This window comes from Centruroides sculpturatus, unplaced genomic scaffold, assembly GCF_000671375.1.
Source record: "Centruroides sculpturatus isolate CEXI.00-Female unplaced genomic scaffold, Cexi_2.0 scaffold571, whole genome shotgun sequence".
NCBI classification, from domain to species: domain Eukaryota; kingdom Metazoa; phylum Arthropoda; class Arachnida; order Scorpiones; family Buthidae; genus Centruroides; species Centruroides sculpturatus.
In genome coordinates, this window is record NW_019385013.1 from 160,305 (window position 1) to 174,080 (window position 13,776).

A 13,776-nucleotide genomic window follows, 5' to 3' on the forward strand; every position below is an offset into this window, starting at 1 on the left:
AATAACTTGTAAGGATTGATTCTAACCAATATTATTCAATACACCTCAGACTAGAAAAAATGTTGATGGTAATCGTTAACTAAATTTCCGTTAAGCAGAATTAAATGTACAGTAAAATATAGAGTTTCTGCCAAGACAAATGGTGCTGGTGCTACTAACTGGTAAATAAAAACTCGTGCTACTAACCAATAGTTGATACTAATGAGAATATAATGTATATATAAATGATATCACATTACTTTAATATATGCACTTGTACACAAACATTTACATAAACTTGTAGTTTTTTTATTTATCTACAGCTACTTTAATCATAATTTTCTAAAAGTATTTAGTAATACATTTTATTCTACATAATACTATATTAGTTTAGTATACAAACTACAGAGAATTGACTTGGAAAATGAATACATTTATCAATAAATTTGTTATGCTTGTATCTTGTTGATTTAAATTCAGTAAAATTTATTTGTTTTTAATAATTCATTAATGTTTTTTCTATTTTCTTTCAAAATATTAGATTAAGTCATTGATTCTCAACTGTCTGATTGTGTTGATGGCAAATTGACAGGCCAGTATCACTTCAAAAATGCTCTTACATACATAAACAAAAACGTGATATTGAAAGTCTGCATTTTTTGTATATAAAAATATGCAAATAATAATTAGAGAAATAAATAATATTTTAAAATTATTTTTCAAGATTTTGTAGCTTATCTGTGATAAGTTTGCATCATATCAGTTAAGAATTACTATTCTAAATAATGTTTTTGAATATTCAGTTTAAGTTTTGGTTTTTGTAAAATTACAAAAAGCTATAACAAAATATTTATTAAAAAAACTAGAAAAATTCATAAATTTTAAATCTATTTAAATTCATTTTATTGAACAGGAATTGGTTAGATAACAATAAATTTGCTTGTTATGAATATTAATTCATTTACAGAATTATTAAAAAATGAAAATTAACTAAACATTAACTAAATAATGTTTTCTTGTATAAAACATTGTGTTTCTTCAAATAATTGACTTATTTGGTTGAAAAAAAAACTGATTCTAAGCCAAAGAAGTTAGTAATCATCCCAGATGTAGTTAAGTGCAAATCAAGATCCATATTTAACTGTCATTTTGAGCAAAATAGCAATAATTAATATCTTAATGTATTATTTTATAATGTGAAAATCATGTGAGTGTACAATTTTCCATGTGAAGCAGTACGCAAATAAATAATAACAAATATTTATTTCTTCTACCATGCGATTGGAAAATCTACAGGATTCTTTTTGGATTCCAACTCTTAGCATTATACAACGTCCAAACTTGGAAGAGGAATCAAGTAGTTACAGATCAAAAAAACGTGCTCATGACAAATAAGAAAAGATGGACTTGTAACTTTATAACTAATACTTATCCTAAATTATAAACTAAAAGAGGAAAGGAAGAATAATGAAAGGTCTTAGAACGACAGAGAAGGTTATAAAGAATACCCATGTTTTGTTTGGTGCCAATGCTCTTCTGGTGGGGAACCGGTATGAATTGTTTTCCTTTTGATTGTTATTTGGATCTCTTTGACAATTTTCCTTATATCAGGGATGTTTCTCTCTCTCTTTACATTGCTGTCTGTAGGCCACCTTTGTCTCCCTTTGTCTTTCTAGACGACGATCAGGAGCGCAACTTTTACATGTCAGCCTTCCTCAAGAGTCCGACTCAAGAATGAACCTTTTTATTGTTCATGTAGCCCCAGGGTCTCCCTTTCCATTGTTCATTTAGTCCCAGGGTCTCCCTTTCCATTGTTTATGTGGTTCAGGGAAAGGGTTACCCCACCCACAGGAAAGAATGTTAGTAGAAAATTTGAGAAAACAAAAGGAAGAAGAAAGAAAACCTAAAACAAAACTTATATCTAATATATACAATAATATGGCGTATTGCCACAATAAAAGTGGAAACAATGTTGATTTCAAATATATGTGATTTTGTTTTTAAAATTATACACTAATAATCAAGGAAGTAGTCAAAATAACATACAGGCATACATCACTAATGTGAGTAGCAGGGGGTCACCGGGTCGAACCCTAATGACCACTTAATCTGCACGGGTCAGGAAGACCCGCTCTCGGTTGTCGGATGGCAATAGGAGGGCTAAAAATATGAGTGGGGAGGAGTTGGAAGTCGTGACCAGGTGTCCAAAAGACTACACGGGTTTAAATTAACGAACACATTTAATAAATAACTAAGAAAATTTACACAAAGATGTTAAATACAACATATGTGAATCAAGATATAAATAGGTATTCTAAAAACTATTCTAACCTAACGCTAAAATCCGAGAGAGAGCTCACGTTAGAGAGAGATAAATTATAATCGCAAGGGTTTACCTTGAAGGCAACGTTCTCCAATTATAGGGCGTTAATAAAACACTCTGTGTTTTATTCTTGTTTTCTGAGGTTCCTTTGAAGGTTATGTGGAGCAATGTCCTTCTACGGTGTATGCTCCGTCTCTCCTAATCTGTAGAAAGTTCTTCCTGGTGAAGTTCGCTCGGAGGTTTCTTCTGTTAACCTCTTCGAGGAGTAATTCCGTCGTATATGAAGAGAATAGAAAAATATTCAAAGTTTTTACCTTTGCAAGGAGCGGCGATTATGAGCTTCGTAGATCCTGAGAGTGCTGGCAGATCTTGCGTCGATGTTTCTTCCCCAACGATCGCTCTTGAGGTTTGCAGAGGGGTTTCTTCGGCTTAAGCACCCTGGCTCAGCGCCGAGTAGAAAATCCGACCCCTTTATATACTCTTTAGCGTGGGAAAATCTGCTACTCTTTTGACAGTTCTCCAGATTTATGACAGTCTCCCCCGTCGTGGGTGACGACAATGCAGACATTGCTTGACCAATTAATGTTAAATTCGTCATCACCTAGGGAGATGACTTACCATTTTAGGTAATGTTTCTCATTGTACAGATGACCTTTTTAGGAAATCTTCTATACTATATCCGCACCCTGCGGTTCTCCGGGGAGCTTAAGCGGTTGACCTAGACGACTTCGTCCTTCAAGGTCAGTTAGTTGCGTTGTTTCTAACTTTGTCCGGGGACTATTCCTCAGGCAACGGGGTGAAAATGGGAGAAATAGTCGGAAATAACGGAAAGGGGAAAAGTCTATTCGACTTTTTATTCTTCAAAATCCTTATATGACATCCAGATTCTCACACTAATATGGCAGGTTAGGTTTCAGATTATTTCCTTAAATTGAAACAATTTTTTTTACTTGCCAATGCATATTTACAATATCCTTTATTAAGTGTGTAATACTGAAAATACTAAATAAAATAACTCAGAAAATTCTCTTCAAAGTAAAGCAGTACTGAAAATAATAAACATGAGTATAACTTGAAAAGCACCATATTAGCAAAGTATGCGTGTATCTTAATATTCATAACTGTTGCACATATAACATTACACATGTTTTTTGTATATTTATATATAAATTTATTGATTTACTTAATAAATTTTCATAAATTATTATAATTTTACATTCTTAAATTCTAATTAATTATTTGTCTTTTTATTTTGAATTAAATATTTTAATCCAATTATTTTAGATTAGTTATAACACCATTAACTGATAGATGTTATCGCACCCTTGTTGGTGCTTATTCTCTTCATTTAAATGGAGCACTGGAAGGACCTGCAGGAACTGGAAAAACAGAAACTGTTAAAGATTTAGCCAAAGCAATTGCTGTACAATGTATTGTTTTTAATTGTTCAGAAGGTTTGGATTATATTGCTATGGGAAAGGTAGATATTTTAATTTATTATAATGAATTAAAATTAATATTATAATTTTAAAAATATGAAAATATCTGATAAATTAACTTTTAGTGAAGTTTCTAAAGTTAGTCAATGTTTATTTATTTTTATGTCACAGAACCAAAGTTAAAGTACAAAATTATAATGGCTGAATTCAGCAGACTAAACAGTTCTGGAGCTGTTGAATATTTTTTAGCTGAATGCCCTTTACAGTAGTGCTCTTTCGGAATGTGTTTGGGGTTTTGACGTCACATTTGATAGCGTCTTTCATTTACGCTACCTGTGGCCGTCGGCCATAGTTTTATATATATTTTTGTTAATTTTAGTTAGGCTTAGTATCTCCTCTGTTCTTTTGTCTTAACTGTTCTAGAACTTTCTCCCTTAATCCCTATTCCCTCGGGTGACATCACCGATTCTGTGAAACAATGTCAAGAAGACAAAAGGAGCAATAACCCCCTGGAGAGGAGGCGAGGTGAAAGAAAGGAGAAGTGGCTGCGATTTCGTCGAGAGAGGACGAAAACGAGTGTGGTCCTGACCGAGGGGTCGAGCAAGAAGTAAGAAACCTTGCGATAGAAAACCGAAGGAGGATCATACCCTGATCGCATAGTGAGAGATCAGAGGTATCGGAACCTTGTAAGACGGCTGAATTATAGAGGAACGTAGGGCAATTGCTAAAGAAATCGAGTTCCCCCATGTTCAAGTAACGGCAAGCGGGAAGACCACAAGACAACTTCAGAAAACGTAGACGTTCATAAGAGGAAAGAAAATAAGGTCTGCAGTCATTAAGAATTTCAAGACGGTGAATCATCCGAGACCACGTGGCAGAAAACTCCCGGGTATTTTCTCCTTTATTCTACTACTATCCCTATCTATATTTTATTTCTCCTTCCTTAGTTTGTAAGTAGGTTAAGTTTAGCTAGAAGTCATGTGTCGGTTGCCACAATAGAGGCTTGTTTGTGTAGACGATTATTGTATGTACATGAACCCAATAGTCTGTAAGTTGGAATCATTTTAAAGAACCTGTGTTTGATGAATAAAAAAAATTTTGTATTTTTACTCGTTATATATGTTTCCTGTCTGCAATAATATATTGCCCTCAAACGAAACTTCACAACCTATTGCTATCTTAAACTGACAATGAGGTCTTTTGTTCTAACACAACATCACTCATCATTTAGCAGATCCAGATTGCTACATCACTGCTATCGATTTTCTCAGTTACAACTGTTGAGTCTGCTGAACACAGCCAATTTTAAATAAAGATAAGAAACTTTAGAAAAAGAAATCTTTAAACTTAAATAATATTTTAAAGACTTTTAATGACCAAATGGATAAAGATCAAACTTTCAATTGATGATTACTCATCATGTTCTAATGAAACAAAAGAAAAGAGTATACATTTTGACATCTTAATTTTCATATTTTTAATACTGTTTCTTAAATTTGTTCTGATTAACTGCTTTAATTATTTTAATTTTTCATTTTTATTATATTTAATAAATGAAACAAATGTTTCCATTTTGATGTTTTATATTTATTGTTATTTCATCAATTCATTGTTTTTCTTAACAGTTTTTTAAAGGCTTAGCATCAACTGGAGCTTGGGCATGCTTTGATGAATTTAATAGAATAGAAGTAGAAGTTTTATCTGTAATTGCACAACAAGTAATTATAATGATTTAATTAATTAATTTAATTTTAATTAAATACAACTGATATTTTGTAAAATTTAAATATTAATTCTTAAAGATCCTGAGCATCATTCGAGCAGTACAAGCTGGTGTTCATAAATTACTGTTTGAAGGAACTGAACTTCAGTTCAATCCCAATACCTACATATGTATTACCATGAATCCTGGATACAGTGGACGTTCAGAATTACCTGATAATCTAAGGGTATTTATTATTTAAAATTAAATTGTGTAGTATATGAATTGATTTATTCAATTTATAAATAATAAATTTCAAAATGGTACTTATTTCTAACATTTTTATTACATGTATTAATATTTTTTACAATTTCATAAATTATTGTGGAAAAATCAACTATATTTAAATATTTTCTGAATTAATATTATTTTATGTTTAGACCAGTTACAAAACACATAGCAAAATTCTACAAGAAACTTATTTTCAACAGTATTTTTAAATTAAAAGTAAACTACACTGTTATAAATCCAGCAAAATTTAATAAAATAGTAACGTTTTCAATTGTTTTCAATACACAAGACAGCAGGATGTTAACATCCAATGGGATCAAGTGGCAATTATAAAAATGATGATGAATAGGCAAACAATCAAACATCTTGAGAGATTGGAAATCTACAAGGCACACATGGGCACCGGCTGTATAAACCATAGAGACATAGTCTCATTGTCTAACGCGTGGAGATCCTTTTACAATAGCTAATTTTTTTCGCTATTTATTTTGTTTGTTTATTTTTCTTTAGTTTGTCTGCTAGGGCATTTTCTGTTAATTTTTATTTTTATATCATTATTTATTTCAAATGCATTTTATGTTCTATATTTAATATTCTATTTTTGTAACTGATGCAGATAGTTAAAAGCGATTGAAAATGTTATTATTTTATTAAATTTTGCTGGATTTATAACGGTGTAGTTTATTTTTAACTTATTCTACTTCCAGTACATAGTTCTTATAGTATTTTTAAAGTTAAATATAATCAAATCTTTTATTAACATTTTCAATAATGAGTTAACAACATTAAAATAACAATAAGTAGAAAAATTAAATATTCTTTTTCTAAATGTAACTGTAATAAAGTGAGTTCATATTGATAAAACTGTAATAAGTAGAATAAAATGAATATTTTTTTAATACTATATTTGGGTGTACTGTTCTTGTGTTAATTTTATTTTAAGTCTTAAACTCTAAAATATTTGTTTGGTTGATCTCTTCTGTGAGATGCATATTTTTCTTTACTGATAAAGGAGTGCATGATTAAAAGAATTTGCTGACTATGGTGGTATGACTTAGATACTAATTGGTTCTAGAATTTTATTATAAATAACATATATAACTGAATTTGGATATTTTTAATATTTATTCTACAGTTAATTACAGAAACAGCCATTAATTATAAACAACTTTAAATGTGATCAAAGGAAAACAATTAGCAAAAGCAACTTTTAAGCAATAAATTTTTCCAGTTATCTTTCCTTATTTATTCTTATTATTCATTTTATAACTTCAATAAAAGTAAAATGAATACAAAATGTTAAGTGTATCATTTATCACTGAATAGAGCAATTAAATATGTTTTTTTGTAAACATTTTACAATATTTCAAATAATTTGAATAATCTAAAAGTTACATTATTTTTAATAAATAAAAATTTTTATTTTTTTATTATTTAAATATTATATAACTTTGAATTTAGAGTCTAGAAATGTTCAATTTATTGGTATATTTATGAAGTGTAATATAAAAATTTTTACTCCATTATATATTTACAGTAAAGCATCGATTATCCAACACAATTGGGGACTGGGGTTGGTCGGATAACTGAAAAAACGGATAACCGAAAAATATGAAAAAATACATTATTAGTATAGTATATTAGTATATCCCATGTAATTAGTATATTAGTATATCGCTATTAACCAACTTTGCGTTGAATTTTCATCGATGTTAATCCTAACAAAATTTTTTTTAAAATAATAATCGTCGCTATTGTATCGTTAAAAATTATTTTAAAATATTTTATTGCTCACAAAACAAACCACCACTCATAATTAGAAATTAAGCCTCGTTTAAATACTGGCCTTCCTTTCATGGTCAAGCCAGTGTTGCCAGCTAAAACACGCAAAAATTTAACAAAAATAATATTAAAGTATCCAAGACAAATATTGTAGCGCCACATCACTAGCGGACATTTGAATTTGCCAACTAGAACGCGGTTGGTTAACCGACTTGATGGTTGATTGGAAGTTGGATAATCGATGCTCTACTGTATAACCTTTGTAAATATGTATTGTAAGTTATGAAGTCTTATAAATAATGAGAAACTTTATTATTTAAATTATTTTAAAATATAATACTTATTTAATAATATATATATTTTATATATTATTATTTTTTTATATATTATATATTATTATTTTATATATATTATATATATAATAATAATATAATAATTTTTCTATTGCTACTCTTTTTGTTTTCTGGAGAACAAGAGCGTTCTATCAATGCCTATCACAGTCTTGTCAGATGTAGTTGTAGTTGCCAATTAGTAAGGGATAGGGTTTAAGATGTTAAATTTAATAGTTAGGTATATATAGAAAATTTTTCAGTGGCAAACTAAGAATATTTTTCAGATGAACTAACTTATTTTGTTTAATAAGGTCTGATTATGTGTAATTTTATTGTAAAATGTATTCAATTGTAAGTCACAATTTTGTGATGGCCAGGATGGTTAAGATGTCTGCCTACTGCTTGGGATATCTGGGATTGAATCCATGCATGTTAAAAAGAACCTAGATTAGAAGTTTAGAAATGCTTCATTTAGTTCTCCATAATTTTAAATTTTAATTATTAAAGTAATTTAAATTCATTTTAATATATGAATAATAATGTTGAAATGTTCTTAAAAATGCTTTTGTTTAATTTTTTTTAGGTTTTATTCAGAACTGTTGCAATGATGGTTCCTGATTATGCAATGATTGGAGAGATTAGGCTGTATTCAGGAGGATTTGTTGATGCTCGCAACTTATCAAATAAAATTGTAACAACCTATCGTCTGTGTTCAGAACAGTTATCTAATCAATCACATTATGATTATGGTATGCGATCAGTGATTGCAGTTTTAACAGCTGCAAATAATATGAAGTTAAAGTTTCCAAATAAAAAAGAAGAAAAATTGGTAAATTGCATCTATTTCTAAGTATTTACAATGCATAGTTTTTATAAGATAATTAGACAATAATCATTTTAATGTACGAGGGCTGTTCAAAAAGTATCGAACCTTTGGTCGGCAAAAATACATTTATTGATTTTGAGGTACAAAACCCTAATCCCCTTCAAAGTAGTCTCCTTGGTAATGTATACACTTCTCCCAGCATTCCTGCCATTGCTGGAAACACTGCTGGAATGCATCTTTTGGAATGGCCATCAGCCGGTCCATTGCATTCCACACGATGTCTTTTCTCGACTAAAGTCGGGTTCCTTTTAGCAGCATTTTCAGCTTGAGAAATAGCCAAAAGTCACACGGAGCCATGTGGGGAGAGTACTGAGCGTGATGAACCACAGGAATGTTGTGTTTGGTGATGAAAGCCCGAATCAGATGCGCAGAATGGGCGGATGCGTCATCGCGATGGAGCTGCCAAGTTTTGATCGACCACAGATCTGGTCGTTTGCATCACACAGCATCGGAAAGATGATGAAGGACCTCCTGGTAGTATTCCTTTGCGATGGTTTGGCCTTGTGGTGCGTACTCACGATACACCATCCCATGAGAGTCGAAAAAACTGTGAAATGACCTTGATATTGCTGCGGACCTGCCGTGCTTTTTTTTTTTTTTTTTTGCCTTGAGGATCGTCCTCGAAAGCCTGCTGAATCTTGCGAATGGTTTACGCTTGGGTATCACCAAGGTTTTTGGCAAAATTTGATGTAATATCACTGCTCACGTTGTTCAGTCATTTTCCAACTTAGTGGAATCCGATGAGCGCTCACTACATGTCCTCACTCATAGGCCGACTGCCAATGACTGATGCTTCCTGCAGGTGGGAAAAAATTCAGGGCTGTGCATGACTGTCCCCTCCACAACTCCACTGAAAGAGGCCTCCAGCGCATCATTGGTTTACGTGGAAAAAATAAAAGTCTGATACTTTTTGAACAGACCTTGTATAATATTATAATAAACAATAATAATGAAAATGTAAAATTTTACAAACTGCTTTGTTTTTTTCAATTTTTCACTATTTTTAAGACGGATATATTGTCTGAAATTATATGAGGAGTAATACAAACACATTGAAAGTATAGTGTGATCATAAAGAGTAGGTATTCAGAGCGCTCTGTAAAAAGAACTATTGGGCAAATCTTAACAAAATTTGATGTGCAGTACATTCTATCTTGAGAATGTCATTTTAATTTTCAAGAAAAAAATTTTACTTTAAAATTCAGCTGCTATGGTAAAATTTGATGTTGTCCTTTTAATGTGCATATTATTTATGTTTCATAACAAATTTCAAGAGTTAAGAAACAAAGTGCAATAATTTTAATTCAATTACAGATGTGATTACAAATTTGGAATGTGGAATTGATGTATACATAAAAGATATGGTCCCATGTGCCCTCCATCTCCATGTTCTAAAAACTACATTTATTATACAACACACTCCAAGATGGCTTCATCATAATTGATTTGCATGGAGTTGTCTCACATGTTATGAAATTCTGACTTTTAAAACAGCTAGATAAGTAATATTACCTTATAAATGAGATGTAGTTTCATAACCAGATCACTGGAGTTCAGGTCTGGTGGTTGTAATTGTAAAAATAATGCAACATTTTTTACATGAAAAACTGGTCAAGGCTTGAACATTTAAGCTGATGTGGTGGTGTGCCACCTTGCATAAAGATTGTGGTGTTCAGATAATTATTCTGTTTCAGTGCTGACAGTTATGTATGACAAAGTTTTGTAGCATATTTCCATATTTAGTGACATTAAAAGAACATGTCTTGGCCCACTTACAGAAATTTCATCAAAAATTAAGGATTAATGCTGTGAAACTACACTACACAATTATCTTTGATAGTGCAATGGAATTTATTGGTGAATGTGTGGATTTTTTTAGACCAAATATGACAGTTGTGAGTGTTCACATTGCTGTACAAATAAAAATGAGCCTGATTGTTTTACAGAATTTGTCAGAACACCATCAGTCATCATCCAATCTACAAATATCATGGCTAACACTTTCTGTTTATTATCATCACCAGAAACCAATTCTTGGTTGTGGGATATCTTGTACAGATAAATATGAAAATGCCTTTACAGAACTTTCCACATTTTTGTGTCTGATATATCTAATTTCCATAAAACTGTTGCCATGAAAATTTTATATTTTATGCTCCACTACTACAGTAGCAATGTTTTTTTCAGATATTAATAAAAATTGTAATCTCATTCTGATTTCACAGCAAAAGTTTCACTTTTCTCAAAATGCAAAATCATTTTCCTAAGATTTTCAATAGTCAGAAGACTTCATAAATGTTTTAGTGCCAAAGATTCTTAAGTGTTGAGCTGGCAGTACTGTTTCATTGATAGAAGAGTTTAACAAGTAATGCATGATCAGGCAAACTGAGCATCGTGACTGTTCACCTGAATTAAAATTGTTATAATAAGAATTTGAAGATGTAATTTTTGCATTTAATAACCAATTAAAATTTATCATCAAAACTTTTTGTTTTAAAGACGTAAATGATTAAACTTTGTTCTAAAAATTTCATTTTGCTTTCATATATACTGTAGACTTGAATTACTGTGATCATGGATATTGTTATCATCCATTTAATGTTAACAAATTAACAGTTCCCAAAACAGATAACTTAAAAAAGTTTCTTGTTTTTATCTGTTTTGCTTATTGTAACCAGAGTTTGGTTATTGTTATCATTATTTTTGGATAAATAAGCATTTTTAAACTCTTTTCAAGTTGTTAATATGTGGCTGATAATATAATTATTCACAGTTATTAGTCTTATTGAGTACGTTAAATGTTAAACATTTTAATTATATGCTTGCAATGTAATAGTTTAAATTTCTGGCATTTCTTACTTCAGTTATTCTTAAGTTATGCATTTTTTAATTATTTTAACATCTCTTTTTAATGCCAGAGTGAATAAAATGAAAATTTTTACTGTTTGTAGTCTTATTTTCACTTAATTCATCAGTCAGTTATTGCTTTCAGTTATTGATAACTAAGCAAGTCCCAAAATGATTATAATAAACAGGATCTAATGTATTTTTATATTAAAAGGTTACTTTACATTATAGAGTATTTAATCTATTATTCAATTTAATTTCAGTTATTAAGATCCCTTTTGGATGTAAACCTACCAAAATTTCTCTCTTGTGATATACCACTTTTTCAAGACATTATTTCTGATCTTTTTCCTGATACAGAAGCTCATCAAACTGATTATACTGTAAGTACAAAAATTAATAACTTATTATTCACAAATTAACAACCTTTTGTTTTTCGTGATTTTTAATAATATCGATTGCTCGTTCTGTGAATAAATGAGTAGCATAAATTCCCTTATATTCTCTGGCTACTCTTTCGTTATCTCTTAAGGAATATCCCCAGGCATACTGAAACACAATAAAAACAAAATACAATTATTTGATAATAATTTATTATGAAATATATTTAGATTTCTAACTTTGAAATTCTACTTAAATTACCTTTAAANAAAATTATAACATATTATTTACAGGAATCACCTATCAAGTTTAATATGTTTTACGACTGAACAATGATATACAAATATTACTCAAAAATCATTTAAATCAGCATTTGGAGCCATGTTTGTCGTAAAGTCAAAAATAAACCAAACTTTTGATGTTACCTAGGAAAAACTGTAATTGTGAACATTGATGCATTTGAACATTTACTTAGATATATCAGTATTTGTTTAGCACATTGTAAATGCCTGTATTCAGATGTATGTAGAATGCAAAACATCAAAATATTGGAGTATGTGGGTGTATTTTGGAATGACACAAATCAAGCAACAAATCAACATTAAATTCTACATCAAACTTGGTGTAAACTTTACCATAACATTTAATTTGCTTAAAGAAACTTATGATACTATTTCATATACACAATGGTATGAATGGTATAAGTGTTTTAAAGAAGACCATGAATCAACAGAGATTGATTCCCATCGATTTAGTTTTACTTTTAAAAGAAATGAAGAAATTATTTTTTGAATTTTTAAAAGAGACCAAAGGAGAACATGGGGAATATGATTGACATTTTGGGAATTCTGCAAGGCACTGTACTCACCATTCTTCACAATGATTTGAAAGTGCATTGCATATGTTCTTGTATTGTTCAGAGGAAGCAAGCATTGAACACATTGTAATTTAAATGGCTTCAAGTGCTGATTTGAATAATACTTGCATAAGATTTTGTCTACTTTTCATTCAAAGTACTGAAAAAGTAAATAAATTCAGTTGGCAAGTTTATGCCACTCTGTTTGAAAGATAAAACAAAACTGAGAGAAATTTTATAAATCAAAAACATAATTAGTAGTTTCTTAATTTATATTGAGTTTAGAAAGCTAGTAGTTTTATTTTTAATTCAATACATTTATAAAAATTGTTTCATAATTAGGATCATTAATAATAATCAGCTAGTAAATCTTTACTTGATATAATTTTAAAATAATAATATAAAATTATATTTCTATTATTTAGGAATTTATTGCTGCTGCAAGAAAAGTTTGTACTAATTTAAATTTACAGCCTGTTGATAATTTTCTTAAAAAACTTATTCAAACATATGAAATGATGGCAGTTAGACATGGGTAAGCAATATATATTTATCAAATAATGATTAACATATTTATTTATTAAAAGATTTTGAAATTTCTTGTTTATAAATATTTTGATATGAATACGTCTTTAAATTTGCTTCTGTAGTGGGAGGCAATTTAGAAAACTGATGATAACAAAATCGGGGGGATTCAGTTTGGTATTGCAGCTACATATTTATCATATACATCCAAAATTTAATTACACCACTTGTTAATTAAAGGATCAAAGAATTCATTATGTTGAGTGTGACTGTGACGCATCGCATGCAATGGAGAGGGAAGTGCCGCCATTTTGAGGTCATTTCACTGCGTCACATACTTTCCATTTAGTATACATTTTGACTCAGAGAAGCTACGACGCTTGTTTGAGTTTGAATTTACAGCTCTTGTCAATATTTATTGATTGTGTACACA

The 13,776-nt window shown here is 30.1% G+C and overlaps 1 protein-coding gene across 1 annotated transcript in view; it reads left to right on the forward strand.

The window, feature by feature from the left end:
* LOC111633416 (dynein heavy chain 12, axonemal-like) overlaps positions 1–13,776 on the forward strand; it is a 172,523-nt gene that overhangs the window by 36,895 nt on the left and 121,852 nt on the right. Inside the window, exons 11-16 of the mRNA XM_023377981.1 lie at positions 3,587–3,782; positions 5,367–5,459; positions 5,544–5,690; positions 8,432–8,677; positions 11,845–11,964; positions 13,244–13,353. Coding sequence (XP_023233749.1) covers positions 3,587–3,782; positions 5,367–5,459; positions 5,544–5,690; positions 8,432–8,677; positions 11,845–11,964; positions 13,244–13,353 — 912 coding nt within the window. The remainder of the gene's footprint in view (positions 1–3,586; positions 3,783–5,366; positions 5,460–5,543; positions 5,691–8,431; positions 8,678–11,844; positions 11,965–13,243; positions 13,354–13,776) is intronic.